Source organism: Nematolebias whitei, chromosome 4 (genome assembly GCF_014905685.2).
Source record: "Nematolebias whitei isolate Nwh7 chromosome 4, NemWhi1, whole genome shotgun sequence".
Taxonomy (NCBI): domain Eukaryota; kingdom Metazoa; phylum Chordata; class Actinopteri; order Cyprinodontiformes; family Rivulidae; genus Nematolebias; species Nematolebias whitei.
The window spans coordinates 16608756-16622807 of NC_056501.1; the positions used below are offsets into that span (position 1 = coordinate 16608756).

Consider the following 14052-nt stretch of genomic DNA (forward strand, 5'->3'; position numbering starts at 1 on the left):
CACACACACACACACACACACACACACACACACACACACACACACACTATAATCCACTGTTAAACTGCTTAGTCATGGTTATCAGCACTATTTGCTCTGAGCAGGATGACATGTTGTGTTTTATAATTTCACCACATGTATAAAAACATGGGCCCATGAGTCCTGAGTGGAGAAAGATAAAAGAGTCGGCGCTCTTTTCCTCTCCAGTGTTTTTTTTATCTGCTTTGCTGTCAGTCATTTCCAGCCCCCAGGGGGCCAGAGGTGGCTCCGTTTGGGTGTGATGTCCCTCAGCACCCATCCATCACTCAGAAAAGGCTTTATTCAGGCTCTGGCAGGGATGAAATCTGTGTAATTTGCTCCCAAATGCCATCTCCTCTGTCCATGCCAGCAGCAGGCGTGGTCACTGGCGATGGGAACAAAGATGGCCCCTCTCTGCCTCATTAAGTAACTTCATTAACACCGCCGGTCTCCCGGGAGGACTGAGGCAGAACTAGCTCCAGTTAATGGACCGACTGACACAGGCAACTTTCTCAGACCCAGGCCTCGGAGAGCAAAAGTGCAGGGCATCTAGAGGTGGAACTGAAGACCTGAAAGGCAGCAAGGCGAACATATAGCCATGGAAACAGACAGAGAGACAGACGGACAGAAAAAGGAGCTAGTTTGTCAGCAGCTAAGGAAACATTATCCCACATTAGTCACACATCTCCCACACACAGCTTTGTTGGGGTTTGTCTCAGGCAGGCTGTGTGTGCATGTTCTAACAAGCTCCGCATTTCATTTTTAGCCACTCAGAAGCTCCATCGCTTTTGTCCACACTGAAATATTTCAATAATTAGTGGACAGACTCGGTACTTTTTTTCTTTTTTTAATTTATGATCTGCGGTTGATGAAGCCATTCATAAACTGGACATTAGTGGCTCTAAATTAAATAAATAAAATTATGTTGTCATGAATTTTGGCCAGGAGAGCCATGGTTCACTTGTGATTAATAAAAACCATAACATCCCTTAAATTTGCCATCACAATCAGGAGTAAACCTGTTTAGACCAAATTCTAGAAGAGCAAAAACATTCCTATCAGACTAAACTGCACTGTGTTTAATACTGAATAGTGAATGTTGGGAAAGTTAGTGTCATTTTGATACTTTGTAAAGTCATATTTTGAGAGAGCATTAGGTCTAAAGCAACTTCCCCAAAAAGGAAAATAAAATGTATTATAGTATGGTTATATGGAGTGTACTGGTTACTATTTTTTTTAAACTTCTCTCCATTGGTTCCCTGTCAAATTCAGAATAGAATTCAAATTACTTCTACCCTACAAAGCCCCCAACAACCTAGCTCCATCATACATTAGAGATCTTGTTGTTCCATATTTTACTAACAGAGCACTTTGCTCTCAGACTGCAGGCTTACTTGTGGTTCCTAGAGGTTCCAAGAGCAGAATGGGTGGAAGATCTTTCAGTTATCAGGCTCCTTTCTTGTCAAACCAACTTCCAGTTTCTGTCCATAAGGATGACACATTTTACAGTTTTAAAACTGGGCTTAAGACTTTCTTTTTAGATAAATCCTATAGTTAAGGTTGGCTTGTTTTGCTGCTATAGGCTTAGACTACTGGATGACAAATTAACCACATTTCTTAAATGAATTGTTAAAATTGAATAGTTTGCATTTGATATTATTTCTACCTTAACATGTGGTTCTCAACCTGCCATTGTGTATCCGTTCCTCCTTCCTGTTCCTCTCAATCCCAGCTAGTCGAAGCAGATGGCCGCTTGTCCTGAGCCTGGTTCTGCTGGAGGTTTCTTCCTCTAGAGGGAGTTTTTCCTTTGTTGCCTTCGTTCTTGCTCAAGATGAGAGTTCTGTGATGGAGTTAAATTCAAAGCAGTCTGCTTAAATAGTGTTAACTTATTTTTAAATATATTAATGTTTCTGTTCAGTGCCTTGATATGACTTCTGTTGTGACTATATAAATAAACTGAATTGAATTGATTTAAATATTGTATCACATTTCATTTGTTGCTTAAAACTTTAGAATATCCAGTGAGTAATTCTGAAGCTAACTGCACTGGTTTTTGGTCTCTTCTAATCCAGAACCCATGCTTCTCCAGCTCCTCCTTCCACGTCTTCTCCTTCCACACCCTCTCCTCCTTCGTCGCCTCCTCCTACCACTCTACCTCCTTCACCCTCGCCCTCCCCGACTCCTCGATGCCGCCCCTGCAGAGGAAGGAAGTGGGCCCTGGATGCGACCTCATGTCAGTGCAGATGCACCATCCGAGCTGAGAACTGCAGGAGAAAAGGCCAGAGTCTCAACGGTCGTCGCTGCAAGTCAGTTCACACAAGAGCAAAACGCAACCTGCTGCCAGAGTTTAAACTAAGATCATGTTGCGTTCAGGAATGAGCAGCTTTTAATGTCTTTGGCCAAACCTTTTTTAATTTTTTTAAGATTCACTGATGCACATTCTTTAGAGCATTGTCTATTTTGTTATGTTTCATACCTAATTTCTTGTTTTCATGTTTCATTGAAGCTTATTTGAATAGATCTTTGGGATTTCCAAACTATTTGCTCTTTTGATTGCTATCACGATCGTGAAGGGATTGAACCCAGATGCAGGCAGACACGATGAGCTCGGGTAAAATAAAACTTGTTTTATTAAATAATTGAAAACAAAGGGCTGACGTGGCAGCAGCTTCTTACATAACACAGGAGAGCACTAAAGGGAGGACCGAGACGTCTGACAGGTAGTCAAGACAATGAATCGCTGTTTTGTTGTTGGCAAGAGATAGCTTAAATCAGATGGGGGTGGTGGAAAGTGGCAGCACCTTCATGGTTACTGGTTGGAAATAGGTGTAAGTGGTAAACTGGCTGAAGAACAACTGAGGAGGATGACTGAGGGTACAAGAAATGACAAGGAAACACAGGGAGCTGAACCACAAGAGACAGAAAAATAAAACAAACCATCCATCCATCCATCCATTTTCTTTACCCGCTTATTCCATTTTGGGTCACGGGGGTCGCTGGTGCCCATGTCCAGCAATCACTGTGCGAGGGGCGGGGTACACCCTGGACGGGTCGCAAGTCCATCACAGGGCCACATAGAGACAAACGAGACAAACAACCATTCACTCTCTCACTCACACCTAGGGACAATTTAGAGTTACCAATCAGCCTAACATGCATGTTTTTGGTCTGTGGGAGGAAACCAGAGTACCCGGAGAAAACCCACGCATGCACGGAGAGAACATGCAAACTCCACCCAGAAAGGCCCCTGGACCGGGGTTTGAACCAAGGACCTGCTCGCTGAGAGGCAGCAGCTCTACCAGTTGTGCCACCGTGCTGCCCATAAAACAAACCACACAAAGAAAAAAAAAGATAAACTAAATAAATAAGCACAACAAAAACACAGACTATGACAATTGCTGTCTTTGTCTGCTACGGTTGCTCCACTGACTGCCAGCCAGAGTTTGACTCCCTCTTTAAATTTGGATTTTGGACTTCTGCCTGTTTCTGGTCAATTGTTGGGTCCTTTCATTTTTTTAAACACCACCATGAAATTTCAACATAACTCCCAAAAACCTTCCAAAGATGGGATATTTAGTGTAGAAAATATACTTTTATCAAAACAAAGGCTTTTGAGAAGAACATTCTTACTGTATCACCTAGTAGTTTATCAGAATCAACTTTATTGGCATTGCACAGTTAAGCACAGCGAAAATACATTTCAGTGCAGCCGTCCAAAGGTAGACGGAGGTGCACGGAGGCTGAGGCTTAGTTGTGAAGCGCTGCCCTTATCGCTTAGATAAGAAAAGGGAAGAAAAACATGCAGAAAGAAGGTATAAAAAATATCTCTCACACTGTGTCCTTGACACACAGAGTACAGTATAAGGTAGCAAAAAACTACCTCAGCACAAAAAAAGCAGAGATAGACATAAGACATTCGGGGGGAGGCCGACAACGGGGGTGAGATTGTCTGTGAACGCTTCCAGAAAGTTCCATAGTCCTGATAAAGATGGCACAGTGTCTATCAGCCGGCTCAGCTCTGATAAGGTCCACAGATGTTCTCGGGGGGATGGGGGGGCACAAGCAGAGCTTCATGATTTACATATCCTTCAGGAGCAATGGCCTGTCCAAGGCCAAGTGGGGAAGCCGGGTTCAAATAAACAACAATTGTTTTGGGGCAGTCCGACTCTGCTGATTTCCCGTCTGCCTTCATAGCTCTGCTGGTACACTCAATGGCGAATCCAAACAGCCAGATTTGTGGTCATTCCGCCGGTCCGTGCTTGTAGCCTTCTCCAAGGTCAATTCCTTCATGCCAGTGAGTTCCAGACTCGTAAAGCATCTGAGTCTGAGCGCTTGAAGCACGGTGCAATCCTCCACATAGGCAGGCAGCCTCACCATTGCCAAAAGTGCTGCCGACGTCTTCCTAATTTGTCGATATCCCAGGTACCCGCCGATTCCAAAAAGCAGATAATCCTGTTGTTGTAATCCAATTATGTGCAAATCAGCAACCTCCTCAACGAATAATATGGACAAACACATCATCTTCAATTCACCCCAGGAATCCATGATATATCCAGCTATGTGTGTCCCTTCAGGGCATGAGGGTTCTCCTGCACCTTGTTTTCTCGTCAAGAACATTTTATCAATTGCGGTGAGAGACTAGCTGATCAGAGCCATAATTTATGATTCGGAAGATGTGTAAAGAGAGGCTCTGAGAAAGATACACAGGACAAGAGCAAAAGCAGGAGGGAGGCAGGAGAGAGATAGAAAGCATCCATCTTCATCGAGAGCAAGTCAGAAAAAAGTATTAATATTAGCCCTATATACTGTACCTCAAACAATTTTTTCCATTCTAAAACCTGTTTCTCTCTTTTATTAATTATTTCAGATGTGAAGCAACCAGGACTTGACAGGTCCAGCCACTTTCTTCCAACTCCACCAGCTCCTTCTCGATTCATTTCCCACGCTCAGCAACGGCGATGCCTGAACATCCAGCATCTCAAACTGAAGGATGTATTTGTAGAAGCACACACTAAAACCTGTACGAGTGCATCATCACACCCTAAATGTGCTGTGTTTCTGCATGTGTGCGAGCATATTCCCCCTTTGCTTTTGTGGGAAAGCTTTCATGTACATGTGTCACATCAGTGGAGGAAGAAGGTGCCAGAAAAATTACAACTTTCAGAGGCTTGTGATCAGCGTCTGCAGATGAATGTACTCTGCTGGGTTGTTATGGAGACTGAACTCCAAGAAGTAGCCAATAACTGCCACCAAACTGCGAAAAAGACCAGGGGATAAAGGAATGGTTGGACAGGATCTAACTGGACGAATGGGACCAGCTCAGACAGGTGTGCTAAATGTCATCGCTTCATTGAAAGATTTGACTATTTGCTGTCAAGGAAACTGCAAAGTAAGATGGATCTCAGCAGCCACGAGCTATTAATAGCCAGATAAACTCTGAGATGGACCAGAAGGATATAGGACATGCACATGAGCTGGCACCCCGGTGTCCGTGGACTTATAGCTAAGCTGCCTGCTGGGACGGATGGTATCTGTGTGGTCCCCTCGCTGAAAGACGCAGATGGACTATCCCTGCACCCGTTCACTCCTATTCAAAGCGTATGACCACGGGCTGGCTCTCCAAGCCGCTTTCGGGCATTTGTTTAACTTGAGCTCTTTGTGTCCGTCTCTCCTCAGCTCCTCGATTGAAAGGAGCCGCTTTGCCTCGCTTTTCCTCTCTTTGCCTCTCTTTGAGGCAGTGAGGAGAATGACAATAATGAGGCCTGGCGGCTCTCCACCGCTTCACACACACAAACATTCACACTTCTAATACCAGGAACACAGATGACACTATAAAATGCAGAAACACTCAGTCTGCCACTCACACACTCGTACTTACACACATACATGCAATGTGAAATGAATGCAGGTAGCCATAAGCTTTTATTTGTACAAATATGTCATTCATTTATTTTGCAATTTAAAGCAAAATTTGCATAGAGTATTTTATAACATGTCACTTTTATATTTTATTATAATTCTGTTGAGCTGATTGGAAAGATATTGCAGATTATATTGCAGAATGTTTCTTCTTTTTTAGTTTGTGTTTACCTTTAATCCTTCTGCATAACGAGTCACGCTGGGTGGCCCGTTATGTATTGAGTTTAAACAGAGAGGGCTCACATGAGTCACAAATGGGAGACTCCATATATTACAATGTGTAATTCAAACAATCAGAAGGGGCGGTGTTGTGTGTGGCACACAGAAACCAAGCAAATAGTCGTTCCCGGTGCAGTAAAAGGAAAACATAGCTATTGTTGTTGCATGTTAGAGACCGGATGGAGAGAGTATTATTCATTCAGGACATGACTTGTTTGTATTCTGAGTGAATCTCAGTTTTGTTTTGTTTTTCCTCAGTTTTACTTTACAATAGTTTGGCTGCTGGGCTGGAGACAGGGTTTTGAAATGTGACAGCTTCAGAGAAACTTACTTCCTGTGCAGCTTGTCAGTCAGTGTGAGGAGCTCAGAGAGGACTGAAGTAGCAGGTCAGGGAGTTTCAACCCTGTTTTTTTTTTTTTTACACCCATTCAGAGCCTGTCTGCCGTGCCAAATTCAACGGAGAACATTTTTTTGGGACATATTGTAGCTTGGGATTAGAAAATGAGAAACAATAGATTGGAAACAACATATTTCCCATGTCCTTCTCCCATCGTGAGGATTCACCCAAACCTGCTGTTTGAATAATACCCAGAAACATCATGCAGTCTCGAGTATGAATTATTTATGTCAGCCCCGAAGCAACCGAACTTTGTTCCAGTGGCTGCTGAGATAAGCTTTGTATTTATACTCTCCTGAGATGAGATTGTTTTATTTCTGTCATGCTCATTGTTCAGTGTTTATTGCTGTCAATAAATGCTTCAATCACTACCTCTATATATAACATACTAATGACAAAGTATTAGAGCATTATTGTTACTTTCTGTGTTAGATTATTTGGCAATAAGCACATGTCTCTGGTGTAGAGACTGGTTATTACTGGTTTAGAGGAAGAATTTTTTTATGACAGAAGAGCTGAACTGGTCCTCCAAACACAGACCAGACACTGTGTGGAAAAGTGGAAAAGGCTGTGATTTCCCAGAGCTTTTTATGCCTCAAAGTAATAGTGACCAAATATAGCTATAGTAATTATTTTGGGAAGTATACTTTTGAGTTATATGAAATTGTTAATGTTATTTGTCATATTTTATATGATAAATACAAACCTGGATGTTGCATTTAGTCTGGTTTGAATAAAAATTACAGAAAAACAGATGCATGAGTCTATCAGAGGGACTGGAATCTACTCAAACGCACTTCATTTGATGGTTTTAGTAATTACTTGTAAAGTTTCCAAATAATTGCCAGCAACACCTATAGAACCACGAAACCAAAGGGATTAACCCTTATGGATAAAAGACACTTGAAAAAGTTTAGTTACTGGTATATCTTCTTGTTTTCATTGTCAAATTGAAATTATTTTTTTCCTGCTCTATGAGCATAAATAACAGTTTCTAGTCTAAAACTTACTAAAGCAGCTTTGCTAAGTTTGGTGCAAAAGAGATTCAGCACAACAATGCTGAGGGCTGTTTTGTCTTAAAAGCAAAAATATTGTCTCTTTGAGGAAACTCAAAAAAATGTCCGACAAGTTGAGTTTCAATAACAGATGGTCCTAGTGCGAAGACCTCCTAAGTGGAGAGGTTAAAGGTCTTGGTTAAAGGGAGATTATGTTACTTTTGGAAAGAGCCAAGCTACTTTAGTCCTGTTTTCTTTCTTAATGCCACACTAAACCCCTCAGCTGATGAGCCAAACCACATATATACATGATATACACAAATTATTGTTTCAGTTTTCTTATCTAACTTGGTAGGAAAGGGAAAAACATGTACTTCCCCATTTTTTTTTACAACCAAAGTGATAGTTCAGAGCTTTAAAAATGTGGTTCTGTGGAAAGGTTATGAACACTTATTATCTTACCTGATGTAGAACAGCCTCAATTTAAAGAAATAAAGTTTAGTCCTGACCAGAATGATTGTTGAGCTCATGGATAGTCCAACCATGGTTAAGACCAAAGTGGATTGCTGTTTAAAAAACAATTCCAATCTCAATAACTTCCAAGTGGTTGATGAGAACACAATTTTATTACCTTTCAGCTTTTTTTTTCATCCTTCCATCCATTATCATTACACGCTTCTTCCTTTTGGGGTTGAGGGGATCACTGGTGCCCAAAGCCAGCAGTCACTGTGTGAGAGGTGGGGGACACCCCAGACAGGTCACAAGTCCATCACAGGGGCACATAGACCAACAAGACAAACGACCATTCACACTCTCACTCATACTTGTGGATAATTCAGAGTTACACTTTACACAATTATTTATTTAGGATCCATCCATCATTTTCTTTTTGTTCCAAAGTTGGGTCGTGGGGCAGCAGCTTGAGCAGGGAGGCCTGTACATCTCTGTCCACAACCACCTCTTCCAGCTCTTCTGGGAGGACTGCAAGGCTTAAATAATGTATCCAGACCATATCCTATATCCAGGCCAACCAAGAGACAGTCTCTCCAGCATGTCCTGGGTCTTCCCTGAGGTTTCCTCCCTGCTGGACAAACCCAAAGCACCTTCCTAAGGAGGCGCCCAGAGAGCATTGTTTCCAGATGCCCGAACCACCTCAACTGGCTACTCTGTATGTGGAGGAGCAGTGATTCTACTCCGAGTCACTCCCGGATAAACTTCTCAACATATCACTAAGGGAGAGTCCAGCTACCCTGCGGAGGAAACTTGTTTCAACCACCTGTATCCACAATCTTGTTCTTTTGGTCACTACCCAGAGTTTGTGGCCATAGATGTGGGTAGGATGGTAGATTGACCAGTAAACAGAGAGCTTTGCCTTATACAGCTCAGCTCCCTCTTCACCACAACAAACTGCCACAGAGTCCATAATACTGCAGATGCTGCACCAAGCTGTCTGTCAATCTCACGCGCCATTCTTCCCTCACTCATTAACAAAACCCCAAGATACTTTAACTCCTCTACTTCAGGCATAACCTCACCTATGACCCGAAAAGAGCAATCCATCCTTTTCTGACTGAGGACATTTACCTCAGATTTGGAGGTGCTGATTCTCATCCCAGCCACTTCACACTCGGCTGTGAACCACTCCAGTGAGAGCTGAAGATTGTGGCACCATGACACCAACAGGACCAAATCATCTGCAAGTAGCAGATATGGAATCCTGAGGACACAAAACCAGACACCCACAACCCCCTGGCTGAACCAAGAAATTCTGTCCATAAAAGTTATGAACAGAATTGGTGACGATGGGCAGCCCTGGCGGAGTCCAACTCCCACCCTGAAGGGGTCTGACTTACTGCCGGCAATGCAAACAAAATTCTTGGACCACTTGTATAGGGACTTAACATTCCATAGCAATGGACTCACTTCTCCATTACCCCTGAATAGGTCTTACCAGGGAGGCTAAGGAGAGTGATGCCCCTATAATTGGAGCAGACCCTCCAGTGCCCCTTTATGAAGAGGGGAACCACCACCCCAGTCTGCCAGTCCAGTGGCATTGCCCCCAATGTCCACACGATGTTGCAAAGGCGTGTCAACCAAGACAGCCCCACAACATCCACAGCCTTAAGGAAATCAGGGCAAATCTCATCCACACCTGGATTCATGCAGACACAGATCTTTTTAACTAACTTAGCAACCTCAGCCATGGTTATGGACAGACCAACCCTTTATTCCCCCGACTCAGCTTCTTCCATGGAAGATCTGCTGGTGGGATTGAGAAGGTCTGAGAAGTATTCCTTCCGCCTCCCAACATCACTGGTTGAGGTCAACATCATTCCACCTTCACTGAACACTGTTCGTAATGTGCTGTTTTCACCCCCTCAGCCACCTGATGGTTTGCCAGAATATCCTCGGAGCCAACCAAGAGTCACTATCCAAGGTCTCACCAAAGTCCTCCCACATCTGAGCTTTTGTCTCAGCAACAGCCAAGGCTGCGGACTGCTTGGCCCTCCAGTACTCCTCAGCTGTCTCCGGAGTCCCTCCAGCCAATAAGGACCTATAGGACTCCTTCTTCAGCTTGACAGCCTCCCTAGCCTGGGGTGTCCACCACCGAATTTGTAGATGGACACTGCAGGAAACACAGAAAACCTTGCAGCCACCACTCAAGGCAGCCACCTCAACAACTGAGAAGCAGAACATGGCCCACTCAAACTCAATGTCCCCTGCCTCAGCTGGGATGCAGTTAAAATTCTCCCAGAAGTGTGAGTTGAAGATTTTTCTGACTGGTTTTTCTGCCAGGCATTCCCATCACTACACGTTTGGATCTACTGGGTCTGTCCGGCATCTTCCTCTGTCATCTGGTTCAACTCACTACCAGGTGATGATCAGTTGACAGCTCAGCTCTTCACTTCACCTGAGTGTCCAAAACAAACAGTCGCAAACCAAATGACATGACTACAAAGTCAATCATCAATCTATGAGCTAGGGCATACTGATGCCAAGTGCACTTATTGACACCCTTGTGTTCGAACATGGTGTTTGTGATGGATGAACCATGACTAGTACAGAAGTTCAATGAGAGAACACTGCTTGGGTTCAGATCAATCTCCCCCCTCCAGGTCACTGTCATTACCCACGTGGGCATTGAAGTCCCCCAGCAGAAGAGTCCCCAGCTGGTGCATCTTCCAGCACCCCCACGAAGGACTCTAAGAAGGTCGGACTTTCTGAACTGCCATTTAGCACATAGGCACAAACAACAGTCAGAGCCCGGCCCTCCCAAAGGTACAGGGAAGCTACCCTGTCATCTATTAGGGAAAACTTCAACACACAGGCACCAATTTGGGGGGCTGAGTAGATCAACACCAGCTCTGTGCCTCTCACCATGGGCAACTACAGGGTGGAATAATGTCCAACCCCTCTCAAGTAGATTGGTTCCGGAGCCCATGCCTTGTATCGAGGTGAGCCCAACTATATCTAGTCGGTACCTCTCAACCTCACGCACAAGCTCAGCCTCCTTCCCCACCAGAGATGTTACATTCTATGTCCCAAGAACCAGCTTTGGTAAGCCTGTTGCCTCAGAGCGCCAAGGCCCCCGCCTTTGGCCACTGCCCATGGAGTCATGCACCCAACTTGTATGACCACTCCTGCAGGTGGTGGGCCCACACAGGCATTTTATTCAGAATACCACGGCTATTTGAAAGCTTAAGTAGCCATTACAGCATCTGTAGTAGTTCTTGTATGATCTGGGACATTTCCAGTAGTAGTAAACGTTTTTATTAAAGCATTTGTATGAACTGCTATGAAATTTTTGAGACTGAACTTGTTTGTCCTGGTTGAAAACACCACTCTTTCTGCCTTTAGGCAAATGACTAGATGACAACTAGGGACACTTAAATTGTCCATCATCACCATCATTCTTCAGTTCTAATGCTCCTCTTATGGCTAAGAATGTCACTTTAGCTTCTAATTGTTAGCTCTCTGTCTTGCAGGGCTATTCAGTATTAGCCTGACTGGTTTTGTGCTACCTGTTGGTTAGCATGGCACCCTACTGAGCAATGGTTTTGGGCAGAGCTTACACTGTTTAACTTTGTGGATCTGGATTATCACTAAACTAACATCAAGCAAGTCTGCTGTTCTCTCTTGTTCTCAGGGATGCAGCTTTCAACTTTATTCCTCCAAACTGAGGTCATAGAAAGAGCTATCTATATCAGGTAATATTTTGATTGTTCATAAACATTCCACAGAACCCCACGTCAAAACTATCACTTTGAAGCTTTCTTTTACTTGCTTCCAGGCATTCCTGTTTGTACATTTTTGAGTTGCATTAATCAAATAATTGCCCTTATTTTTTCAATAATAGTTGAATAAAAAGCTGATTTTAAATAAGGAAACACATATTTTGGGAAACCTAAGAGTCTTTTGCAGAGCACATATTGTAGCTCAGTCCACTGGAACACAGGAAATAAAATGTATATTAAGGAAAGAAGTCTTTTCACCTCATGTAGACCTGTGTGACGTAAACTTTCCTTCTGAATAACCTGCAGCGCTCACACAACTTTTTGGGGTCCAACTTCTACATGTTTTTACCAAGTTTTCTGTTTAATTTCCTGTTCTTAGCTAATTCTGCTGAGATGTGCCGTGATCTGTCTTGTCTTTCTGAAGCCACGACCCCTGAAGATTAAAAGTGTGGACATGTTAATATCTTATTCAAATGTCCTTATCTTGTGAGCATCAAACATCTGTGTGATTTGTATCTGCAGTCTATTGTTCAGTCTCCAGTGTCTAAATATAGCTTACTCTTATATAAATCTAACAATCTGTCATATCCATACTGTGTATGACTTAGTACTATTTTAGAAATGTATTTGTAATTTTCATTTTAGCTGTTCCTTGCGGTGAATTTCTACTCTGCAATTACTACTGTAGCCTATGTAGAGGGGAAAAACTACACTCTTGTTTTGCTGCTACACCATTTGTGCCCTTTTATGATGTCTGTAGAAAACAATGCAGGTTTATGTTGTATTAGCAAAAGGTAACTGATTCAGTGTCCTCATTAAAATGTACTCTGCATCTTCAAATATATTCATAATTATACCAGAATACAACCGTGATGTTACAAATGTTATTAAAGGAAATGTCTTATTTTTCATATAAACCTCTCGTTCTTTTCCCGACCATCTGATTTGCTCTCTGCTCTGGCCTCCTCCTGCCTTTGTTTCTTTTGTTTTTAGTCTCTCGTTTGGCTGTAATGAAATGTAAACAGGCATTTTTCATTACGCTGCCACCCTGGGAGTTGTGGCACAGAGGACAAGTGCGTATGTGATGTGACGTGATGTTTTGAGACATAATATTGTTCCTGCTCCTCCTCTCGTCTGTGCTGCTGAGTCAGAAGTACAAATGTGTGCACAACCCCACACTCTATGTGTGTGTGTCTATGTGTAAAATTATTAATTCACTCAAACACTCATGAGGCTTGTACTCACTTGCATCTGGATTTTGTGATCTTTTATTGCTGAGTTTGTGCTACTGTGTCAGCAATGAGCAGAACAAGAGGCAGTTTGTGTTTGTTGTTGTGAGCATGTGAGAGTCTCTGAGTGAAGGTTTTATCTGTGTATTTTGTTCACACTCTGTAGAGGCTGCAATCTCTTAATCCTGCTATGAAATTTGTGAGATTGGAGTAGGACTAGATGTTAGCTCATCAGTCCAGCCAGAATTTAATTCTGGTTCTCCAAACTGAGGGTGTTCGAAGAAATACCTACAACAGGTAAGATATTAATTATTCATAACCTTTCCACAGAACCCCCACCTCACAATATCTGAAATATCTATTTAATTTATAAACGTGTGTCATAGATCCATGACCTTACACAAAAAGGTGCAAATCCATTTGAAGGAAAGGACAGGAAAGGCTGACAGAAAGAGGGAAAAGGAGAGGAAGATGAGAAGAGCTACAGTAAGAGCTGCTACCAACCTCCCTGTCGAAGGGCATGATGCCAGACCTAAATATAGCAGCAAGATTAGGGAGACTGAGAAAGAGAAAAGGACAGAGTGAGTCATATATCTTGATGCAGAGAGGATGCTTTCCTTCCAGGATCTATTTTAAGGGTTTTGCTCGAAAAGCTCCAAAATGTCTGTAAAAAAAAAAAAAAAAAAAAAAAAGAAGAAGAAGAAACATCACCTTTCTCTTTTCATCTCTCTGTAATTTATACTTTAGGTTTACATGTCTCCTTCCCTTTCGGCCCCCTTCATACCTTCACACCGCTTTGTCTCTCAGTCGGCCCTTGTACCAGGACTTCCTGTATTTTTCCACCTGGCTTTTCTCTGCTTTCACACTCTGTGTTTTTTCTAATAACTGCAGCCATGGTTTCCTCCCTGCTCCGTGTAGCAGCAGCTGTGTTGAAGCAGGTACTGGACTCTGTCTGGTCTGCGACCGTGTGTGTTGTTAGATGGTATCAGTGCTACTGTGAGTGTGTGTGTGTGTGTGTGTGTGTGTGTGTGTGTGTGTGT

General features: G+C 43.0%; 1 protein-coding gene across 1 annotated transcript in view; it reads left to right on the plus strand.

Annotated features, from left to right (window-relative positions):
* The window catches only part of vegfba (vascular endothelial growth factor Ba), a 25554-nt gene extending 20468 nt beyond the window's left edge, over positions 1 to 5086 (plus strand). The window contains exons 7-8 of the mRNA XM_037675786.1: positions 2091 to 2324; positions 4886 to 5086. Of these exons, the coding sequence (XP_037531714.1) occupies positions 2091 to 2324; positions 4886 to 4907 (256 nt within the window). The 3' untranslated portion in view covers positions 4908 to 5086. The remainder of the gene's footprint in view (positions 1 to 2090; positions 2325 to 4885) is intronic.
* The last annotated feature ends 8966 nt before the right edge of the window (positions 5087 to 14052 follow it).